Genomic DNA, 21894 nt, shown 5'->3' with positions numbered 1-21894 from the left:
ACGTCCATACCCACACCGTTCCCAGAATGGCGGCCGCCGACTCGAGCCGGCTCCAAGAAGCCCAGAAGCTTGCCAAAACCGACCCTCGAAAGGCTGAGGCCATCTACAAAGAAATCACCTCCAAGGCGCCCGCTGCCACATCCGATGCTGCCACTCGCGAGTATGAGTCGGCCCTCATCAGCTTGGGAGAGCTGTACCGAGACGAAAAGTCAGTCCCCATCAAACTGTCATGCGCACGCACAGCAGGATAAAACACTATGTGACAATCAGCTTTGGAATTGGCGCTAATGCGTATACTCAGGAAAACACAAGAATTGGTCGACCTTGTTCGCGAGAGCCGTTCAGTATTTTCGTCCTTTGCAAAGGCGAAATCATCAAAGCTTGGTAAGTCGAAGCTCAAGCTGACAAACCGTACGACCAAAGTTCCATTCTAACCTCACATAGTCCGACAATTACTTGACCTCTTCAAAGAAATCCCCAACAGCACCGACATCGAAGTACACATCACAAAGGACTGCATCGAATGGGCCACTGCCGAGCGCCGCGCCTTCCAGCGCCAGGACCTCGAAGTCCGCCTCGTCGCCCTCTACATGATCAAACAGTCCTACTACGATGCCCTCACCCTCATCAACAGCCTCCTCCGAGAGCTGAAGCGCCTCGATGACAAGCTGCGCCTGGTGGAAGTCCAACTCCTCGAATCAAGGGTGTACCACGCGCTCGGCAACATCCCCAAGGCCCGTGCCGCCCTCACCACAGCGCGAACAAGCGCCGCGAGCGTCTACACCCCGCCCTTGCTACAGGCCAATCTCGACATGCAGAGCGGCATGCTGCACGCCGAAGACAAGGACTTCAACACCGCATTCTCCTACTTCATTGAGGCGCTGGATGGGTACCACAGTCTGGACGAGAGCCCCAAGGCCCAAGCCGCCCTGCAGTACATGCTCCTCTGCAAGATCATGCTCAACCTCGCCGACGACGTGAACCAGCTCATGTCCTCCAAGCAAGCGGTCAAGTACGCCGGCAAGAACCTGGAGGCCATGAAGGCTATTGCCCGCGCACACTCCAACCGCTCCTTGGAAGAATACGAGCGCGCTCTGTCGGCGTACCGCTACGAACTCGGCAGCGACGCCTTTATTCGCAACCATCTGCGCCGATTGTACGACGCCATGTTGGAGCAGAATCTCATCAAGGTCATTGAGCCGTTTTCCCGCGTGGAGATTGACCACATTGCCAAGATGGTTGGTCTGGACACCCAGCAAGTGGAGCGAAAGTTGTCGCAGATGATTTTGGACAAGGTCATTATCGGTGTCTTGGATCAGGGTGCGGGCTGTCTCATCATCTACGATGAGACGCAGCGCGATGAATCGTACGATGCGGCGCTGGCAACGATTGAGAAGCTGAGCAACGTGGTGGATGTGCTGTATACAAACCAGGCTTCCATGCTGGAGTAACACGGGTCCCATAGAGTCTTGTATTGTAATATGTCACGGTAGATTAGGCGTTCAAGAAGGCTTGACCCTGTCATTGTCACAGGGGACGGTGATATACTCTCTAAAACGCGCAATGTGATCCAAGTTCCTATTTTGGTATTCTAGGATCTGAAAAAAAAAAGGTATCTTGTAAATCTCAACCATGGTGGTATCATGAATGACGTCCCTTCCGCCAAACGCCGTGCCGTCCCAATCCAAAGGACCTAAAATAAAAACCATCATGCGTCAACCAGAACCAAACAGAAAAGAAAACCAATCATCATCATAATCATCAATGAAACATGACCCTTCGTTCGACCACCTCCCTCGCTTGCGTTCGTCTCTCCTCGCCTAAAATAAGGGCAAACAACCTCTTCACCAAAGCACCTTCATCCCAGCCCCCTACTTCGCCCTTAAATGCATCTACGACGTCTATATGCCATCTTTCGAGCGTCATCGCCTCACCGTGGCTCTTAACCGTTTTGCCGAGATACTGTTCCGCTCTGTGGGCGTAATTTACGGGATATGGTGATGAGCGACGATACTGTAGCAGTTCATCGAGGAGCAGCCAGTGCTGGCGGGACCAGATAGTTTGTGACAGAGGTTCAGGGGGAGGCGGCTTGGTGAGTGGTGGTGCGTCTTCCATGGAGATGTCGTCTATGGAGGCGTTCTCTTTGTCATCTTGCACATTGGGTAGAGTTGTGGAAGGGGCAGCAAAGAAATCCTGTGAGAGGATGGAGTTGGAGTGTGAGGAGCGCTGGTCGTGACGCGCCTTTGCTTGTTCGGCGGGTGAGAGGACCGAGCTTGTGAATTCGACCACGCGGCCAGGCGTATGGGGTTTGAGAGGCGAGCGAAGGCTGGATTTTGTGGGAGATGCGTTCTTGGGCGGTAAGGGCCGGAGAAGAGGACGCTGGAAGTCGGAAGACGCTTCGCTTGCGTTGGAGGTTTGCTGTGTCCACCTGTGGATGTCCGCATGCGAGAGCTGCATCCGGGGAGGTGTGACGGCCGCAGACGGGTTGGAAGAAGGCTGGAAGAAAGAGTTGCTTGCTTGTCTGGGCCGGGGAGTGAAATTCTGCTTCTGGGAGACAGCCGGCATCAGGATTTGCTCGGGCGTAGCTGGCGAAGAGGATCTTTCCGCGGGGGGATCAAGCTGCTTTTGAGGCGTGGGTGCTTCTTCCGGCGATGCTTCCTTCTGTTGCTGAGGAGCAGAAGGCTGTCTACGCCGGACCGGCGAGAATAAGCTGCTCCTGTTGCTGCTGTCAGGTCGAAATTCCTTCTGAGGAATTTGTGGAAACATGGAACTCGTTGGGACCACTGGAGGGGCCTGTGCAGCCATGGCCATAGACGGAACTCCCATTTGAGCTGCGGGCTGTGTTTTTGCTGGCATAAGCTTCTGGGCCAACATGCCTGGAATCGTTGCGGGAGACGAGAAGAATGACGAAAGGTCGAGTTTGCTCGCCTTGGCTGCAGATTCTGGAGCGTTGGAAACATTCTTGGCTGCGGCTTCTTCCTTTTGACTCTGAGCAAGCCGAGAGTATTCGTCAGGCGAGCTTGCTTGAGGCGGTTGGTCGGGCATCACGCTTGGCTCTTCCGTAAGATGAGATAGATCTGGTACTGCCTGAGAAATCATTCGCGAAATCGCAGGCCGATGAACACTCCGCTTGGTCCACGGGCTTGGGATCGCTCCACGGCGGTTATTGCTGGTTGCTACACGCTTGCCAAAGGGTTGTTGCCGAACAGATCTCGGCGTTTCCCGCTGTGCTTCCAGTTCCCAAATGTCGGTATCATCATCTCGAGCATCCTGCTCCGGATCCTGCTCCGGCTCTTTTGATACCACTGGCGAAGGCTCGCGAGGAGGTTCAGGTACCGGCTTCTCAACCGCGGTGTTGGTGTCAGCGGTTGCAACAGTTCCAGGCCGCCCGACACCAACGTCTGGCAACCCTGCCGCCTCTCGGAGAGAGTTGTCACCTCGCAGGCTCGGACTAATCGGTCCCTCTCTCTCAACCCAACTTAATGCCCCATCGCTCGGGGGTGTAATGTGCATAGAGCTGGCCGGAGAGTGTCTTGATGGCGATCTATGTCTTTCCACGGAAGGCTCCTTGCTGCGACGAACCGGACTCAAGAAACTAGGATACCTCACGGCTCCCGAACCAGACCCAGGACCCTCGTGCTGCGCAGGGCTGTCCATTTTCGCGCTAGTCGGAGCAGCACTACGAGCTTGAAGAGGGCTCCTGCTCATTCGACGACTCGTCTGGCTGTCTCGCGAGCCACTCCAAGAATCTTTGCTGCCGGATCTTCTAAACGGACTACCCAACTGCTTCTCTCGCCCTTCGGGGGATGGCGGGTCCGAAGTGATGCTTTGGAGAACCCGCCCCGCCCGAATTATTGTGGAAAGGTGCGGACGTAACGTCTTGTCGAGCAGTGCCTCGTGTTGAAGCGACAGAGGTTCTTGGACCGGTGACGAGATTTGGTGCGGAGGAGTTGCATCCAGTGATGGTCGACTGGCTCCGGCGGTCAGCGCTTCATGCTGAGAATCCTGGACAAAGAGGCTCTCCTCTGGGTCCTCCTCATGTTCCATTTCCTCATCCTCCGGTTCTTCTTGCAGCTGCTCAGCTTCTTGGGGCAGCTCAACTGTGATACGAGGAACATTCTGGGTCTGTTCAGGAGACCTAGGCGACGACCGAAGTCGCGAAGGAGGCCTTGATCCATGAGTTGACTTTTCGGCAGTATCGTCTGCTATTTGGAAATCGACCTGGGGAGGAGTATGATCCGGAGTCGGTAGACGCGTTGGGTCAGATGGAGCAGTTGTGCTGGCAACAGATGCTGCTGCTGCATTATTGTCACCCAAGACTTCCTCCTCCTCTCCCTCCTGGTCCATTTCTTCGTCCAGGTAGTTCTCATCGTCTTCGGGCATCTGGGTTGGGACGACAAGATCCTCTTCCATGTCGTCCTCCTCATCTGCCTCTTGGTCCATGTCTTCTTCGTCCAGATAATTTTCATCTTGTTCGGGCAGCTGGGTTGGGACAATAAGATCATCTTGCATATCGTCCTCTTGCTCCGTTTCAGGTTCCTCTAATTCCTCTTCACTATCATCTCCATCTTGTTGCCGCGCACCAGTCATTTGCTCCGTCTCTGCCACTTCTTGTCCTAGATCCGATTCAGATGGCTCAATGTCATTCATATCCTCGTCGTCTTCTTCGTAGCCATCCTCCTGCTCTTGGTCGTAGTTCACTTCCAAAGGCACAGCTTGTTGTGGCTCTGGATGCTGTACCGGCTCTTGTAGGGACTCTTGCACCGGTTCTAGCTCGGACTCGGACTCGGACTCCTGTTCAAGAAGCGCTTCTTCCTCGTCCTCTTCTTGGACTCCTTCGTCTTCTTGCTCCTCGTCTTGAATCACACGTAGTTTGTGATTCTCATCCTCCCCTGCGGAATCGTCTCCAATCTCCTCCAAGCTACCTTCTGCTTCGAGTCCTTTCGCATCTTCGCCATGGAGCTCATCTGATTCTTCAGCCTCGTCATCTTCAAATTCCATCATCTGCTGAGGAAGCTCGGGGTATCGAATATCTTGCTCTTCATCCGCCGCAGAAGCGTCTACCTGTTCTTCCACTTCTTCAACAAGCTCATTATCTTGATGCAACTCTTCGTCAGTCATCTCATCGCCATTCTCGTCAATCATTTCCACTTGATCTACTTCATCATCCAAGTCATCGTAAGTGATACTGACTTGTGGCCGTCGAGGGGTGGCTGCGGCAAGCACGGCTTCCGGGATCTCAGAAAAGGAGTCTTCATACGAGTTGGAAACATCTTGCTCTGCAATGTCTTCATTTCGAAGATGGCGATCAGCAGCAGGTAATGACTGGGGTTCAGCATCTCGCATTTGTTGCGCAATGGCGGACTCTCCTGTCTGCCACGCATTCTGCTTCAAAACACGATGCCTCAGCGGTGAAGAATTGGTAATCTTTCGAGGACTACGTGACCAACTCGGGCTCGGCCGATGCGGTGATGATGATTGGCGAATTGGTGTTGTCTCTCGTTCGACGGCAGGCTCCTCGGCCACTTCTTCCTCAGCCGGTTCAATGGCATCTACCGCATCATCGTCTTCGTGGGAAACCTCTGCCTCTGCCTCTTGTCGAAGAGACTCCAAGGTATTGTTGATAAGCATACTCGTCTCTTCGCCCAACTCGTCATGCACAATCGGATGCACAGAGCTGTTGAAATCGGCTTGTAGCGAGGGTATTGAGTCCATAAATATCATACTAAAGTCTTCTCCCTGAGCTATCGTATCATAGGCAGCCGGTCCAGTAGTTGTAGTAGGCTCCTCATCCCCAAGCGGTTCATCAATCGAAGATCGGTCACTGGCAGCTGCTCCAAGTTCTCCATAGCCGTAGTCACCGTAATCACCCGCTTGAGAGGTCTCGACGTCGGGATCCGGTTGCTGTTCCGTAAACGTGGTCGGCGGAAACCGAGGTGACGATTCTGGAATGACATCTCTCCGCGCCTGAGTTGCGGCGCGTGGGGTGGCCTCATTCGACATGTTTCCTATCCAAATATCCGAATCAGGCTCTGCAACCGCTCCCGCTGGCGTATAATTAGGTGACGGAGACGACGGCGCGACAGAGGCCACAGCGGGGACAGTATCCGGCGCGTCGCTGGATTCATCATCTGTCGAATCTGAGGGTGCCTTGACAAGATCTACCTCATCTTCACTTGTCACTGGCGGCAACTGTGTTGTGTCTAGATTGATGTCGCCAACTTCGTCTGCGAGTTCGAGCAATTCATCGGGCGCCAATGCCTGTCGCCTACGCCTGCCTCTTCTCACTGTTGATGCTCGGGGAGTGTTGTCGGCTGCAGCTTCGCTCGAAATCACTGGCGTGGGGCCTGCGCTCGGAGTTTTACGTGGTCGCAAATTACGTCGTCGCGGTGTCGGCGTGGCCTGCACGCTTGCCGCCTCACTGGCTTCTGATGAAGGCTCCTCGCCATCTACGCTTGTCGTTGTTCGCGGGCGACGAGGTGTTCTCCTGACAGGAGTTGCTGCACGCCTTTTGGTGCCTGCGCTCGGCATGGGCGTTCCATTCGACTTGCGTTGTCGGCCGCGCGGTTTTGGCGTTGTCGCGTCGCCGCCTTCTTCCTCTATCGATTCTCGTAGTGGTATAGTTGTGGTGGTAGTTTGTCCTCTTAATCGCCGCGCAGGTGTTGACGACGTGGTAACTGGCTGTTGAAATAGCTTGCGCTTGGCGTTACTCCCAACAGGATTTTGTTGTTCCTGTGCTTCCGTCTCGACCGTGACCAGCAGGCGCTGTGGCGAGGTTCGATCGCCAACCTGTAACTCGAACATTTGCTTTCTAGGCGAACTGCCGAGCGCCAGAAATCTTTGCGACGATTGACTCCGCGTGACACGGCGGGTTACTGAGGAGGGGGGCAACGAGGCAAGCTCTGCCCTCGTCGAATCGTTGAGAGGATCCGGCGATGACATGATGAGGCAGGCGCTTGGCCAATGTGATGACTTCTCGACCGTTCCGCCGGGACGGCAAGATTGTTGTTTTGATTCTGACTCAGATTTTGAATTGGACAATTAGCGGCTGAGTCGATCGCGGTGCTGTGAAGGCTGCGCGTGGAATGCATGCCCAACAATTGATGAACGACTGACGTGGAGCGTGGCTCAAGTCGTGAATGGACTGTCTCGCGGCGTGAACGGTGACCTTGCCCAATTTTGTTTACTTCAATCCCTGTCGGGACTAGCGGCAGTCAGGGTCCCGCCAAGTCCTTCAGCGTCCGCAATTATGGTTCTTCCGGGCGAGCTCTGGAACTCTGCGACCAGACGTGCTGTCATACCCACTTGCCCAGTCACATGCGTCGCAACAAAACCTGACGGGCTTGTCACAGGCATCTGCCGGGGCAAGCAGCGACCCACCTGGCACTCTGCACAGCGCCTTCCTCAGTGACTACGGCAGCCCGCGGCCTACACAATTCACCAGACGCCAGACTTCATACGGGAGGCTACGGAACCATGACTTCATTTCGGCCCCCCACAGTGAGAAGGTGGGCCCGGGGTTGCTCTTACCTTGCTCAACGTTCAATGCGCTCCTGCCCTTCGGCATCAACCCACCATACACTACCTCGGCTCGTCATTACCAGGGGGCCGTTGAAAGACATCGATTTCACCTTCAGATCTTTGACTTAAACCTCCCTGCTGGCACTCGGAGACCGTTACTTCTTTTAATTCCATTTTTGTAATATAATTCTCCGGGCTCTTCTTCCTCTGACTGATTCTTCCTTTGCTGCCCCAACCTCAGCTCACCAGACTTCAATTTACAATGGCTGCCAAAGCTCCGATCCCTCAGAATGACAATGTTGCCCACGCGCTCGCCGGCGCTGGCGGTGGCATCTTGTCCATGGTGTTGACGTATGAGAACTACCCATTCATTTACTGATTGATTCCACGCGCCGCTGCTTATATTGACTTCCGCCTCTTTCAGCTATCCTCTCATCACCCTTTCCACCCGCGCTCAGGTTGAGTCCAAGAAGGCCGAGAGCAAATTCATTGATGCCGTCCAGAAGATCATCGCCCGCGAGGGTATTCCCGGCCTGTATTCAGGCATCAACTCGGCGCTTTTTGGCATCAGCGTCACCAACTTCGTCTACTACTACTGGTATGAGTGGACCAAGGCGTTCTTTGAGAAGGCCGCCGCCACGGCTGGCCGAGCCAACAAGAAGCTCACCACGATTGAGTCCATGATTGCCGGTGCTATTGCTGGCTCCGCCACCGTCATCATCACCAACCCCATCTGGGTTGTCAACACTCGCGTCACCACGCGCCAGCAGAACAGCGAGGCTGACCTTGAGGCCGGCAAACCTGCTAAGAAGCCCACCACCATGGGCACCCTGGCGGCCCTTCTCAAGAATGAGGGACCCCAGGCTCTCTTCTCGGGCGTTCTTCCCGCGTTGGTCCTGGTCATCAACCCCATTCTCCAGTACACGCTCTTCGAGCAGATGAAGAACTACGTCGAGAAGAGGAGAAAGGTGACTCCTACCGTCGCCTTTTTCCTCGGCGCTCTCGGCAAGCTCTTTGCCACGTCGGTGACCTACCCTTACATCACCGTCAAGAGCCAGATGCACGTTGCTGGCAGCCACAGCAGCAAGAAGGAGGGTATGACGGAGGCTCTGCGACGAGTCATCCGCGAGGAGGGATACGCCGGTCTCTACAAGGGTATGTGATTATGTTTTGATGTGCATGTCGCGGAAGTAACTAACATGAATAATTAGGCATCGGCCCCAAGGTCACTCAGAGCGTCTTGACAGCCGCTTTGCTGTTTGCCTTCAAGGATGTCCTCTATGAGCAGACTGTGCGTCTCCGCCAAGGTCGCAAGGCATAAATTGCCCGTACTGCCAATGTCTAGCCAATACATGCAAGGCCATGACCTGATAAGAGTGGTCAAGCGTGTATTGCCAGCTAGCTATCGATCACAAACGATGGAAACAAAAGTATGTGAGGCAAAGTGTCGCCATCATTGGTGTATTTATGCATGACGAGGGAATATTGGAAATGTGAGATGATGTGAAAACAAATTGCATCAAATCGGAAAGGAGATGGATGCTCAGGGATTGTGATACCAGGACGGTCTGTACCACCAGAATTATAGACAGATTCATTATCAATTTACTCATTATTAAAAAAGATATCTGGCTTCCCCAAAATGCCTGGTTACCCATTTACGACCGTGATGTTGAAGCTATCGTCGGAACAATCCACCACTCGTGATAGGACTTATCTGGCGTGGGTACCTCGGCCGAAACACCTATGCCGTCAGTATTACTACCCTCCCATGTCTTGCCCTGCATCAACCGCTGTAGCTTTGTAATGGCCAGTCCCGTAGCTATACACGCCTTCAGAGCCCCCTTTGCTGACAGAGTCCACCCCTCATGCGAGCCCACCGAGAAACTCTCCTCCGCCGAGTATCGACTCAGTGCTTCAAATCCTCTCTTTGCACTTGCGGCGGCGCGTTCAGCATACTCGAGCAATTCCTCCGTACTAGTATCCGGCTGTGTTGTGCCCGCCATGAATTCTTCAAAGCTAGGTAGCGCGGGGAGACCAATAGATGCGAATGGGCGCATGCGCAATTCATATCGTAGCTGGTCGTTGCTATATGGTCTTTGGGGCGGCTTGATGATTGCGTGGCGATTCAAAACTGTGTACACACAGCTGAGGGCGTCGGAGAGCTCCCACGTAACAGCTGCATGAAGCATAGATAGCCTCGTAGAGGTGAGGGAGCGTTGCAGCTGCGCTTCATGGCTAGGGTCGATGGTGGGTGCGGATCGAGCGACGGTTGCGCGACGCACGACGAATGTCTTGATTCTCTCGGCGTGCTGGAGGCGTGATTTTGCCAGGTAGTTTAGGTACCAGTACATGCCGGCCAGTTCGTCCTTCTGATAGACCTCCAGTTCGAACCCTAATTGGACGATGGCCTCCATCTGTCGCAGCTTATAGAGATATGTCCATGATGACAAGGGAAGGGAGTACGTCTCCATTGAGCTGAGGCCCAGTGCTGATCGCTGCAGTACTGGTTGCTCTTTGGTTTTGATCTGTATGATCTGGTCAATGTCTTCGGCGTCGGCCTGCAGATTCTCCCAGTCACGGATTAAGTGGCATAGTGTGCGACGGACACGACATCTGTTTTGGCAAGCTGTTCGGAGAATATCGAGGAAAGGTTGGGCAGCTCGCTGACGGAAGAGCTCCATTTGTTGAGACATGACGAAACGGGGATCATGAACGGCTTCGATCTCGTCATTGCCCCGATCGAGGAGGGGGTTTGCGGGCAGGGTGATGATGGAGAAATCGTCGTCGAGGAGTTGGCGGATGGACATGGAGCCGAGGATCTCCATGTCGTTGAATAGGAACGTTTGGAGAAGGGTGCGAACGTAGACCATTGGCTGAGGCTTCTTTGATTGAAAAGTTTGTACAAACGTCTGATGGTGTCAGAGCAGGTTGAGAAGATAGGAGACAGGGCCATTTGTACCTGGAGGCATTGAGAGTCGGTGTATTTCGAAACACCAATGACTTCTAGACCATCTTTAAACAGCCGTAATAGATGGCCAAACGCAACATCAAATTTCATCTGGACAATCGGCCGTGGTGGCATCGTACTAGCCAGTTTCCGTTGTAACTTGGTGCTGAATGCATCCTCGACCGGTTTTCCTAAGGCATGGGTGGAGGCAATTTCGGGTAGCAGATTAATAGCCTCTTCCCAAGATGCCCTCGCCTTTGGAGGATCTTTCATATACTGTGGCGATTCAGTAGCATCCAAGAAGACACGACGCAGCTCCAGGCGGCTGATAAGAGCTTGGGCAATGTCGTCAGATATTGAGCCCTTGAGTGACAAGACAGTCTCTTTTGCTTTAGCCAGGACATCTTGAACGTCCCTAGTAGGGAATTTGGTCAATAATGTACGGTTATATGTATTTGGCACGAAATCTTCCTCCTGGTAGCGCAGTCAGTACAGGGGTCACTACATCCGCAAAGAAGGACACACCTCATAAAAGTGCTCAGACTTGATGCGTTCATTCACATGCCCACATGCTTTGAGCATGCCCAAGCAGTAGGCCCCAAGGATGTCGAGCATAGGCTCTTGATCTGCGCCATTGCTGCCATTTCTCACGAATCTTGCCTGTTGGATACTACCAGGCTCGGGCATCAAGAGGGCTTCCACATATACGCTGGTGAATATGGTTTGCGACAAGGGATAACCCAGGTGCCAGGACATCTGCAATAGTCAGCACACCGCTCGTCCTGGCCGACTGCAAATTACTTGCCTCATGACACATCAGCTGGTCCATGATGCCGAGCACGTCTTCAGGAGCCAACGGCCGCGACACGTCATACAACATCTCAAATTCTTCGCCTGGCTGAACACAACCGCTATCCATTTTCGGATCCATGATCTGCGTCAACGATTAGTCACGGGTAAAGCACGTATGAAACATGATTAGTTCTTACCTCCAGCGCGGCGACAGAGTCAAAGAGCGTAAAGAAGCCATCTTTGACCAGCTCACCAGGTTCCAAGGCTGCAACAGCAACGGATTAGTCACAAGCAGGACATGACTTCCACGACAAAATCACATACTGTTGACGGCTTCTGCAAACTGATTTGTTATGTCAATAGCAATGATACCCGCGCTTTTGACGCTGGGCGGCGGCAGAGGTGGTTCATCGCCATAGCCGCCTAATGATAGCCGGGAGATTTCTGCATGTGCGATTAGATAGGTGAGTCTGATGAGTGTTTTGCAAAGGTGGAAAATATACCATTTTCTGCACCGATTCCAGGATCGGCCATGTCTATTACATTAAGATCAGTTTGACGGCATACGTGGCATTTCGTTACGTTATGCGATATCGGTGTAGACAAAGAAACCGATGTTGGGAACTCGTTGGCCAGTCATTCGCATGAGGTCTTTGGTTCAGAAAGTGGATGGGGCGAGGGGCTCCATTTACGTGACACCAAGCTCGCTCCAGAGCTGTGTCTCAACAACTCACAACCATTTCACCATTGCTTTGTCAAAAGATGTTTAATTTCTGAGAGATCAGATTTTCTCGGGCATGAGATGGGCATGACATTTAGGAGGGCGTTGATTCACTGGTTGTTTGCGCCATTTGATGTCTTGTCGTAAGGTCCCTCACCTGGGCCAACAAAACCGCGCAACGTGCAAACGACAGATACGAAATATTTGCCATGTCGGATTGATGTAGTCTAGCAATCGGTATGATACAGCGGCGCTATGCCTTTCGCGAGGAGCTCTAAACACGCATTCGTGCCCTTCCAACAACCGATGGCCCCTATTAACCGCCCCCATCTGCGTGCTCCCTCCTCACAAGTTCGCTATCCTTCCATCTCGTCGGTATGCAGAAATTTAAGAAGAGGCGGTCTCGGCCATGGCGGCAGCGTTGGCGGCACCAAGGTCCTTGTTTTCGCCCTGCTTGCCGCTCTGTTGCGGTGATTTCCAAGTTAGTATCCTGCTGCAATTCCCTCGGCTTCGATTGAGGTCGCAAATCACACGTACCGACCACTTAGCGAAACGAAGTTCGGACTCGCCGCGTCGCTCAGCAACGATTCTCTTATCCTCCTTGAGGCTGCGGCGGACAGCTCGGGCCGCGATGGCCAGGTAGCGGTTGTAGCTATTGAGGGCTCAATGTTAGCTTCTCTCAATCTCCGGCCAGCGTCTCGAGAGTTTGATGCGGTCGCAATCGGCGCGTTGACGGGTGCATCAGGTATAAAAAGGGTCAATTGACATACGTCAAGCCAGCGGCTTTCCAGGCAGCAGTCATTTTGGCGGTGTTGAGGAGGTGAGGTTGATCGGGTGTGTTGATCGGTGACTGGTGACTGAAGCCGAATCTTTGCCAGAATTCATCACGGCCGGGAGTATCCGGCCTCAGGCATCAGGTGATTCTTGATCACGTGATATTAATCCTCTCTGCAGCTGAGCAGCCTCCAGCCTCAGTGAGCGAGCCACTTTCTCCAGTCCCCACCTGCACACCAAATCCCAACCCGCATATTTCGATGTGCAAGTCCAGCCACTCAGCCAACGGCTCAACCAGTCCATCTTCGGAAAAGCACGACTGACGCTAGGAAACCTTGAAGAGGTGAGCTGCATCGTAGCACGGCTTGCACAGCATCTGGACAAGATGAACACCAATGGCGGCAGTTGGAAGCTGGCCATTGATTGGGCAGCAGATAAGCATTCTCCTCTGCAAGCAGGGACTGAGCTAAATGCAGTCAAATAGTTTCCTTTTCTTCATCAAGACCTCTTCCCAACTTCAAACCAACTCTGTAGCTTCACCCGTGTATTGGCATTATCAGAGAAGCTTTCAAGCCCGTGATAACACGTCCCATGTCCTCCACACCAGGCACGCGGCGTAGGCCACCCCAAGAATTCACCCTCCCCTCGGGCAAAAAGGTTATCGCTGCATCCTCAGAAGCTATACCTTCGCTTCGCCAGCAATACTCCCAAGGCAATGACGATGTCGAGATTGTAATCCAAGGTTCAGCCGAACACACCAACTACCTCAAGCAAAGCCGCCAACACCATGAAAGCCGTCGTGCACAGCTAAAGGAGCGACACGGCGCCGCATTTGATGAATGGGAACATGTCCAGAACCAACTAAACAGTGTGTCTGCCCAATTGTCGCGTATATCAACAAGCTCGTCTGGCCTGCATGGGAACTATAGCAAGTTTGGCTACAATGCAGGTGTGAGAACGTACGATGACGGCGAGCAGGATGAGGGCAATGCACCAGGAGGAGGGGGGAATGCAAATGAGACGCATCATGAGGGATATCGACAGGCGTCAACGATCAAGTTGGCCAAGCGACCTGTTGTGAGGCAGTGGTTTCATGGGAATGTCTTGTGGAGAGGGTCGGAGCAGACTGAGATTATGGCTGTCGAGCTCTTCTTTGATCTTCTCTATGGTAAGCTGCCCGTTACTTGATTGGAGCCAAGACAACTAACACATGACAGTTGGTATTATTCACAGCAATGGCGAGCACATGTCGGAAGAGCCGAATGGCGAGGAACTGCTGCGTTTCGCCGTGACATTCATCATGTCATGGAAAATTTGGACTGACATCACCATGGCACTCAGCTGGTTTGAAACCGACGACGTGATAACCAGACTAGAGATTCTATTTGAAATCGCCTGCCTATTGGCGTATGTTTCTCCCAGCCCCCAACTTGCCCAATCCAAATGATTAACAGAACTAGCTTCACCACCAATATGACGAATTGCTTCGTCGACGATCCAGCACACAACACCTACACCCAACTCGTATCCTTCTACCTCGCCGCACGGCTTCTCTTCGCAGCCCACTACGCCGTAGTCGCCTACCTGGTCCCCATGATCCGCGGCGTCATGCTCACATCCATTATCACCATCCTCGTCCCATCAGCACTCTGGATAGCCAGCATCCACGTCGACATGCCCGGCCGTCTAGGCTTCATCTGGCCCGCCCTCGCGCTTGACATGTACGGATCAGGAATCTTCACCGGACTGTTCCGCTACGCCCGCAGCGCCGGCGCAGATACATCCATGGGCAAAAAGCTAAACAAGCTGTTCGAGTTCTTCCCCGCCATGAACATCGAGCACAAAGTCGAGCGGATGAATGCCTTTGTGTCCCTAGTCCTGGGCTACTCCGTCGTAGGAATCTTATTCCAGTCCAACGGCGGCTACAACGTCAATGCCTTCCTAGGCAAGGCTGTTCTGGGACTCATGCAGGCCTTCTTCTTCAACTGGATCTACTTTGACGTAGACGCCAGCACAATCAACGTTCACGCCATTCGCCATTCCGCCAACGGAGGTACGTAAACCCCCCTTTTACAACCCAGCTCATCACTAACATCCCTCAGCAATCCTCTGGCAGTTCGCTCACCTCCCCTTCATAATGGGCTACATAGTAGCCACGTCCGCCCTCTCCACGCTCGTCCTAGCCCTCGACGTGCCCAACACGGAGCGCGACCAGCTCCTCCCGCCGTACTCGGAACGCGCAGAAGACCATTTGAGCAGCGGCGTCCGTTTCTTCTACTGCCAGGGTCTCGCTGTTGCGCTTCTCTCCATGGCCGCCATCTCCCTGAGCCATTCGCACCGCACGCCGCATGCGATGCGCCTCTCCAAGACAGTCCGCCTGATCAACCGCGTGCTCGTCTGCATCATCATGTTCCTGCTCCCCATGGCGACGCACGTGAATAGCCTGTCGCTCATTTCCATCACGCTCGGCCTGACGTCGTATGTGTTGATTGTTGAACTGTGGGGGAAGTCTTGCAAGGATGAGAGTTTCTTTCCTGGGAGGCGTGATGAGTCCAAGATGCGGGCTATGGCGGATGCGAAGAGGGCGGAGGCAAGGGGCGTGGATAATCCTAATCCGGGGCAGGTTGGTGCTGATAGAATGCCTGTTGATCAGAGTGATAAGACTGCGTTTTGAGCATGACAGGGTGGGTTATAAAAATTGTAGTGTTCAATGTTGGTCTTCAGGTGCAGCATTATTTGACTCTGATGTCATATAGATGGATGGATTTTTCATTTTTTTTTTTTTCTGCTCACCATGCCTCGACTATTTTTCATGTATTGAAAACATCACCGGTATCAGACAAGTAAAGTCATGGTTCAACAGAACGTTCCTATCCATCTCCTCATTATGACGGCGCCTGTAAACCGCCTCAATATCGAATCTCGGCAAAGTCCCAATAAAGAATCAAGTTCAAGCACCATTTAACACCTTCAAGCCTTATCTATTGACAAACATGATCACCAGTCAGTAAAGGCAAGGGGCTACCCTACAACACCATCGCCCCATCGAGTTTATGGACCCCTCGGCGACAAATATAAATAAATGAAAAATCTCACAAACTATTTTGCCACTTGAACAAATTCTCTACTCACACCGTGTAGGTCTATCTGTGCCGGTGGTACCCAGTACAACTCTGGTCGTAGCGAGATATATGTCATAAATCGTACTTAAGTAGACACCCTACCCCTCACAGCATATAAATTGCTTGGCAGGTCCCATCTGCCTCCGTCGGAGCCAACTTTGACCTTTTGCACACAGCTGACACTAAATCGTCCCTATTATATATTAATATTGCCAGCACCACTTTTCTAAGTACAGCAAGTCCTATGCCTGGGTCATTGCGATAGTCTATAGGGTACGCGTACATGGAACACTCGCGCTGAATGTGGAAGGGTATCTACTTGAAGTTGCTGGTGACGAGGAGCCAATGTCGGTAGGGTTTCTAGCCAGTTGCAATCTAGACGGTCGCTAGATGCATCTTTCAGAGATAAAGTACCATCTAGTTCTCGTATAGCAATCGACTCTAATGCCAAATGCCACATGATCCCCACTAATATTCTGGGCAACGGGGTATCCAGGACGGGATATTGCTGATCGAAACAAATCGCAGGTAGGTCAAGTGTTGTCTACCCAGCCAACAAGAGGACTTCACTCAGTTTCCTGTACCTTTTACACGCCGAGGCTGAATTCACCTCTTTTACCTTGTCCGTCTTTGGGCTCTAGGTGCAGCTGCTTTACTATAAATAAAACTTACAGGTCAGAACGGCCCGTATAAGGACAGCTGCAGTTGCACTTGAAGGGTGCTCAGGGCTGAAAGCGGCGTGGGATGAATTGGTCGAGAGCTGCAGTGTGGTTACATTGACCATCGAGATGGGACGTCGCCTTCGATTTCATGGACTTCAGATACCAGGAAAAGAACGGTTGAATGTTAAGTGTGACAGAACGGAAATTGCCGCGCCAAGACATTGAACCAGGACATTACTAAGAAATGGGGTAGAAAAGAAAACTAGTCGAGGTGGCGGCACTTGAAAGGGTTGGCCGATTTGAGAAGCATACCACAACAAAGACTCACCATCGACGAGATTCCCACCAATATACCCTTGCGGAGCAACCCCGATGCCCTCAAAACGGGCAATTTAGCCAGCTTCATCCTGGCAATTTCACCGAGACTATTGACGCGAGATAGGACTGTAACGAAAATAGCCTGGTGTGGTTGAGTGGCAAGCAGTTTTTGGCAAAGTTGGCCGTTCCAAGCTGGTGACAACAAAGAGCAGGCTTTGTATTCCTATTGGCAGGGTGTCATTCGATTCTGCATGAGTCTGATCCCTTTTCCGTGTATGAGCCGCACCCAAATTTAGCTCTGTCATCTGCCGCAGCCGAAGAGTTGCATCGCGAACCAGTTCCGCTCCAGAGGAAGACTATCAATATCAAAGGACTCCTGACCAGCCAAGACTCAACGGCGGAAAGCAAATCGGAGCCAAGCGAAGTTCCACCCAATAGCTGGCAAGGACAGCCGAAGCTCCTGTCTCTATTTTGTATTATGGACATGTCAAAAGACCTGGCCGAGCGAGGGGGTTAGGCTAAAAAGGCTGTAGGGCTGCTCGTATCTCGTCTGGGTTCCGCGTGCAATCAAGCTGCAAGTGGACAAGCCTGCCATATGAGGGGGGCAGAAGCAAAGACCAACAGGGTCAGGTTTGGGTTTGGGACCTTGGCGTGCATGGCAAAAGTCAAGTATGCCTTGTCTGGATAAGACTATGGTGAGACCCCAGCAAGCTCGTGGGCCATCTGCGATGCTGACGGAACCGCGGACAACTGAAACGGTAGCATTTCGGAGATTGTCAGATAGTATTTTGAGGCCAAACTGCCCCCAACAACGGGTCTGAGCAGTCGGATTGGAGTGGCATTTGCCGTGGCTGGAGTTCGGGTGCACGGTCCGGTGATGGGTGTTCAGCTTTTCGGAACCTTTGTTTCGGTCAGGTACTGCATTCTGCGTCGATAGGCTCTTTTTTGCCAATAAGCTGTCGATCCGTTCAACCTTGGCCATTGCTAATGACAAGTCGACACGGGGTTGTTGACGACTGGTCTTGGCAATGGCCAAAAGCAATGAGCACATCCTTTGAGACTCGTCGTCTAGATTCTCTGTTTATGGGTGCGGGAACGTACCAAATTAGAAATCAGGGCCGGAAGATGGCCTAGGACTGGGTCCTAGCCAAGGAGATGAAGATGTACCGAAAGTTGGGGTATCATTGCTCCGTGCTCCGGCTGTTGTCGAAGCAAGGCAGTGGCCAGATTGAGATGGGTCTGGTCTGGTTGGATTGGAGGTTTGTCAGACGGCTTATTACTTTGAACCACAAGGGCGACGGGTTGGGGACGAGAATGTCCGGAATAGAATGAATGCTGTAGATTGCCTAAGATGAAACTCGTTCTTGCTTTTGACTTGCAGGCATTTCGGGATGTCAACACCACCTCTGTTGTCAAGTACTATTTTAAAAGTGACCAACCAGTCAAAGATGCAAGCTTGGTTCTGATGCAGCCACGCGATGGCCTATCACTATTCACGCCTTGCGGTGACATGGGGATGGATGATGCAGTCTGGCGAGGACCGACCGGTTCAGTCCGGCGCGATGACCGTCCGCCCACAACCCGAAAGTTCATTCGATGCCAAGTACTCCGTATAAGAGGAATGTGGTTGCTTGGCGTCGAAGACGAGATGGACAATCAAGACATGTGCGGTCTGTGTGCTGGTCGGAATTTCAAGTGTCTGGGCTGGGACCAGGACTGGGAGGCTGCCGTGAAGCCGGTCAAGTCACAGCCACGCGGGTTCACGTCATGGATCAAATCGAGTTCACACAAAAATGCACTAATCAAGACAAGCTTTCGGTGGGAAGGTGCTAGTACCAGGACTGAGTGCATGGGTCGAGGCAACTGCAAGTCTGTGCTGGTCAACGCTCGTTCAAAAGTGCGGGTGTCCAGATGTCGAGTCAACTGTCAAGTCAACTGATCCAGGCCAACTGCTGGGTGGATGTCAGTGGCTGCTACTTAAAACTAACGCTGGCCGTGAGTCCCCGTTCAGAGGCTCTTTGGGTCTGTCAGTGGGTTTGGTGGCGCTAGGTTGCCACTTGGGGGCAGTTGAGCCTTGCGCCCCTCATCGTTGGGCTGAACCGTCTGGTCTTATCAAGGTCCAGTCTCCACCAGACTACATGTATCCTCTCCAGTCTTCAACTGAGCGCCAAAACGCCAAGCGTGTGGTGCTCCAAAGACACAGAGAATGTTCCAGTCTGGTCCCAGTGGGAGCTCCAAATCTCCAGTCCTTCAAGATTAGCACTGGACCTGGCCCTATTCGACCTGCCGGCGCAAAACAAAGCACCAGAATTTAATGGGGCTCCTGCTGACAGCCAATGGCTACTCACACCCTTGAATGGGCTCCGCGGTGCCACGAGGCCCCGGCCTATCAATCGCCCGGTTCAGCCCTTTTCTTACTGTCAACCATCCCATAGCCGTGATGCATGACCCCAAAGGGTATCGACTGACAGGCTTCATCTTCGCTCAATCTGCCCCTTCTGACTGCCATTTGAAGCTTGAATCCATCTGAACCCACCCATCTTTGCCATCAATTTAAGCCTTGCGCCTCTGGTTACGTCTCTCCACGTGACGTCGCGGCACAATTTATCCCAAAACTGTCTAGCCCTGTGATGTGTGTCTGGTGTGATGCGCCGGCGACGGACTTGATTGTTTCTGTGTTTTCTTTGGCATTTGCCTCCATGTCCAGTCCCCTTGCGCCATCTGAATCCTCTCTGCACCCTGTCTGCATCTTACATGTATTGTGCACTCTGCCACGCCAGAACCTAGACAGTCCTAGACAGGTCCTGGAGCTAAGCCTGGCTTCGTCCGGCAGCCTCCTTTTGATTTGACTCAAATCGGCGTGCCTCATTTCAATGGCGCATACCCCCCCACCTGCCTTACCTGCCCGGCCTTGCCTCGTCTTGCTACATCTATTCTCCTTCTCACCCACGTCACGATTTGACACAACTTGACTTCCTTCAAAGTGACTCTCTCCCCTTCTAATAGTCGTTCCCGAATCCAATCCAGTCAGATTACCACTTTCAATCCTTAGATCGCATCTCAATCTCAACGACTTAGTAGCCATCATGGATCACCTCCAACATTTCTCGCCGGGTATACTCGCCTACCCAGACCCTTCCGAATTCGACTACTCGACCTTCCTCCAGCAAGCCGAAGAGATTCCCTTCCACAACCCGTCGCACAGCGCTTCAGCTGGAACCATTTCAGAATCATCTCCCGGTCAAGCGACGCCACCTAGTTCAGATGGACGAAGCACGTCCGGCGCTACAGACATGTCGCTTGCACGGCGACAATCTACGCAGAAGCAGAGGCTGGAGCGCAGAGGACACACCAAGAGCAGACGCGGATGCTACAACTGCAAGAGGAGGCGCATCAAGGTAAGCATGAGCTACCAAGCCTGAAGCGCGCGACCAAGTATCTTAGAATCAAAATCTTAACCCGTCTTATAGTGCCAGGAGACTCGCCCTGCTTGCGGTCATTGCGTCAAGACTGGCTTGAAGTGCGAATACCCCTCCATGCCTCAGATCACCCACCAGGTACGAACACTGTCGATGGATTACAATCGCAGGATGCCCAAATCCCATATCGCACTTGGCGTAAAAAGCTAATTATTTTTATCGCGACAGCCTCACCATCAGATTCCTCTTTTCAGTTTACAAGACATGCGATTCTTCCAGCACTTCCTCACCCAGTGTTACCCCCACCACCCGCTAAAGCAGGAGGAGATTTGGACCCATGAGATCCCATGCATCGCCCATAATGTACGTGGCAGCCGTTTCACCTGCTCTCTCGCGCCCGCATAATATTAATCTTTTGGATTAGCATGAATTCTTAATGCACGCCATCTTGGGCTTCGCCGCATCGGAGCTTGTCCCCACCGATAGCTCCTTTGTCCAAGCAGCGATGAACCACCGCATCAAAGCTATCAAGGCCATCAAGAAGCGACTTTCCGAATCTGCGCGCGCGCAAACTAGTTACGAAGAAGCCAACGCCCTGGTTGCGACTTGTTTTGCCTTGACCTTTCAGTCTGTTAGTCTGGAGGACGGTCTAGCAGAGTACATGACCTTCATCCGAGGTATTCTCATTGTGGGAATGCAAATGATGTTCAAGGGCATAAAACCAATCTTCGAGCAATTATTTGAAGATCGACAAGATGAAATGATGGAACCGTATCTCCGGGACTTGCCACTGATTCAGCGAGGTTGGGCCGACGCCGCCATTGAAGCCATCTCCAACCTCCGACCATTGTGTGTTGAATCCGTCGAAATTGAGTATTACGAACAGCTTCTTGGCATCGCGGAGAAGCTCAATGTGAATTCATTTGACGGTGAGTAGCTTTGCCCGTATTTAGCACAAATACATGACTCTAACGGACGTCTCAAGCATACAAATCCAACGGCAGACAATACGCTTGGTGGATGATGTTACCACACAGCACTTTCCAGCAACTCATCAATCTCAACCGACAGAGCATGATTCTCCTACACGCGCATTGGATTGCGCTGTCGCAGATCATGGCCTTCATCACGGAGCGCGAGTATGATGTTCGCGACAAGCGGCCGAGTTCAAATACAACCGACCATGGACCCGCACCGGGCTTTGTCAAATGGTTAAAATTTCTCAACGCAAGAGTAGACTATGAGCATCAAATGTATAACCAGTGGCCGCTGTGGGTAGAGGCACAACTGGATAAAGACGTTACGTTTTTTGGGAGGCGACTCTGATTATCACATACAATGGCTGGCAACTAAGAGTATTGGATGACAAACAGCATTTGGAAATTGGCTAACTTTGCGCAAAATTGAACATCTTTGTAATTATATTAGTTCTATGGCCTGTCTATACAATTCGAAACTTATTTCTTCTAAGCCCTCGTCTTTCTATCCTCTACTTGGCGCTGGACGTCCCCATTGCCAGGTCTTCGGTTTGCGCAAAGCAACTCGCCAAAGGCTCGTCCATCTCGTCAACGTCATCATCTGGCAAAACTATTCCGCCCCTAGTCACCACCAGGCA

General features: G+C 52.5%; 8 protein-coding genes across 8 annotated transcripts; 4 read left to right on the top strand and 4 right to left on the bottom strand.

Moving 5' to 3' along the window:
• Positions 1-26: 26 nt before the first annotated feature.
• On the top strand, positions 27-1451 carry VFPPC_00825 (26S proteasome non-ATPase regulatory subunit 11; the record flags this gene model as incomplete). The annotated part of the gene is made up of 3 exons (XM_018280767.1): positions 27-208; positions 302-384; positions 445-1451. 3 exons carry the CDS (start codon positions 27-29, stop codon positions 1449-1451), a joined length of 1272 nt encoding a protein of 423 aa, XP_018149090.1.
• Positions 1452-1761: 310 nt separating this feature from the next.
• Positions 1762-6942, bottom strand: VFPPC_00824 (hypothetical protein; the record flags this gene model as incomplete). Its single annotated transcript, XM_018280766.1, has 1 exon — positions 1762-6942. One exon carries the CDS (start codon positions 6940-6942, stop codon positions 1762-1764), a length of 5181 nt encoding a protein of 1726 aa, XP_018149089.1.
• An 841-nt stretch (positions 6943-7783) lies between these two features.
• VFPPC_15235 (peroxisomal membrane protein PMP47B) lies at positions 7784-8842 on the top strand (the record flags this gene model as incomplete). The annotated part of the gene is made up of 3 exons (XM_018292988.1): positions 7784-7872; positions 7946-8676; positions 8733-8842. 3 exons carry the CDS (start codon positions 7784-7786, stop codon positions 8840-8842), a joined length of 930 nt encoding a protein of 309 aa, XP_018149088.1.
• A 337-nt stretch (positions 8843-9179) lies between these two features.
• VFPPC_00823 (amino-acid N-acetyltransferase subunit Mak10) lies at positions 9180-11797 on the bottom strand (the record flags this gene model as incomplete). Its single annotated transcript, XM_018280765.1, has 7 exons — positions 9180-10433; positions 10484-10945; positions 10997-11227; positions 11313-11405; positions 11461-11528; positions 11588-11707; positions 11767-11797. The coding sequence occupies 7 exons, from the start codon at positions 11795-11797 to the stop codon at positions 9180-9182; spliced, it is 2259 nt and encodes a 752-aa protein (XP_018149087.1).
• Positions 11798-12371: 574 nt separating this feature from the next.
• VFPPC_15234 (mitochondrial ATP synthase epsilon chain domain-containing protein) lies at positions 12372-12786 on the bottom strand (the record flags this gene model as incomplete). Its single annotated transcript, XM_018292987.1, has 3 exons — positions 12372-12446; positions 12522-12636; positions 12755-12786. The coding sequence occupies 3 exons, from the start codon at positions 12784-12786 to the stop codon at positions 12372-12374; spliced, it is 222 nt and encodes a 73-aa protein (XP_018149086.1).
• A 563-nt stretch (positions 12787-13349) lies between these two features.
• On the top strand, positions 13350-15432 carry VFPPC_00821 (low temperature requirement A protein(LtrA); the record flags this gene model as incomplete). The annotated part of the gene is made up of 4 exons (XM_018280764.1): positions 13350-13926; positions 13976-14165; positions 14219-14811; positions 14861-15432. The coding sequence occupies 4 exons, from the start codon at positions 13350-13352 to the stop codon at positions 15430-15432; spliced, it is 1932 nt and encodes a 643-aa protein (XP_018149085.1).
• Positions 15433-17347: 1915 nt separating this feature from the next.
• VFPPC_00820 (hypothetical protein) lies at positions 17348-17911 on the bottom strand (the record flags this gene model as incomplete). Its single annotated transcript, XM_018280763.2, has 1 exon — positions 17348-17911. One exon carries the CDS (start codon positions 17909-17911, stop codon positions 17348-17350), a length of 564 nt encoding a protein of 187 aa, XP_018149084.2.
• A 2035-nt stretch (positions 17912-19946) lies between these two features.
• Positions 19947-21605, top strand: VFPPC_12908 (C6 transcription factor; the record flags this gene model as incomplete). Its single annotated transcript, XM_018290685.1, has 5 exons — positions 19947-20258; positions 20331-20417; positions 20508-20642; positions 20704-21208; positions 21265-21605. The coding sequence occupies 5 exons, from the start codon at positions 19947-19949 to the stop codon at positions 21603-21605; spliced, it is 1380 nt and encodes a 459-aa protein (XP_018149082.1).
• Positions 21606-21894: the final 289 nt, after the last annotated feature.

The sequence above is a fragment of the Pochonia chlamydosporia genome, chromosome 1 (assembly GCF_001653235.2).
Source record: "Pochonia chlamydosporia 170 chromosome 1, whole genome shotgun sequence".
Taxonomy (NCBI): Eukaryota; Fungi; Ascomycota; class Sordariomycetes; order Hypocreales; family Clavicipitaceae; genus Pochonia; species Pochonia chlamydosporia.
This window is presented reverse-complemented; position numbering and strand designations above follow the sequence as displayed.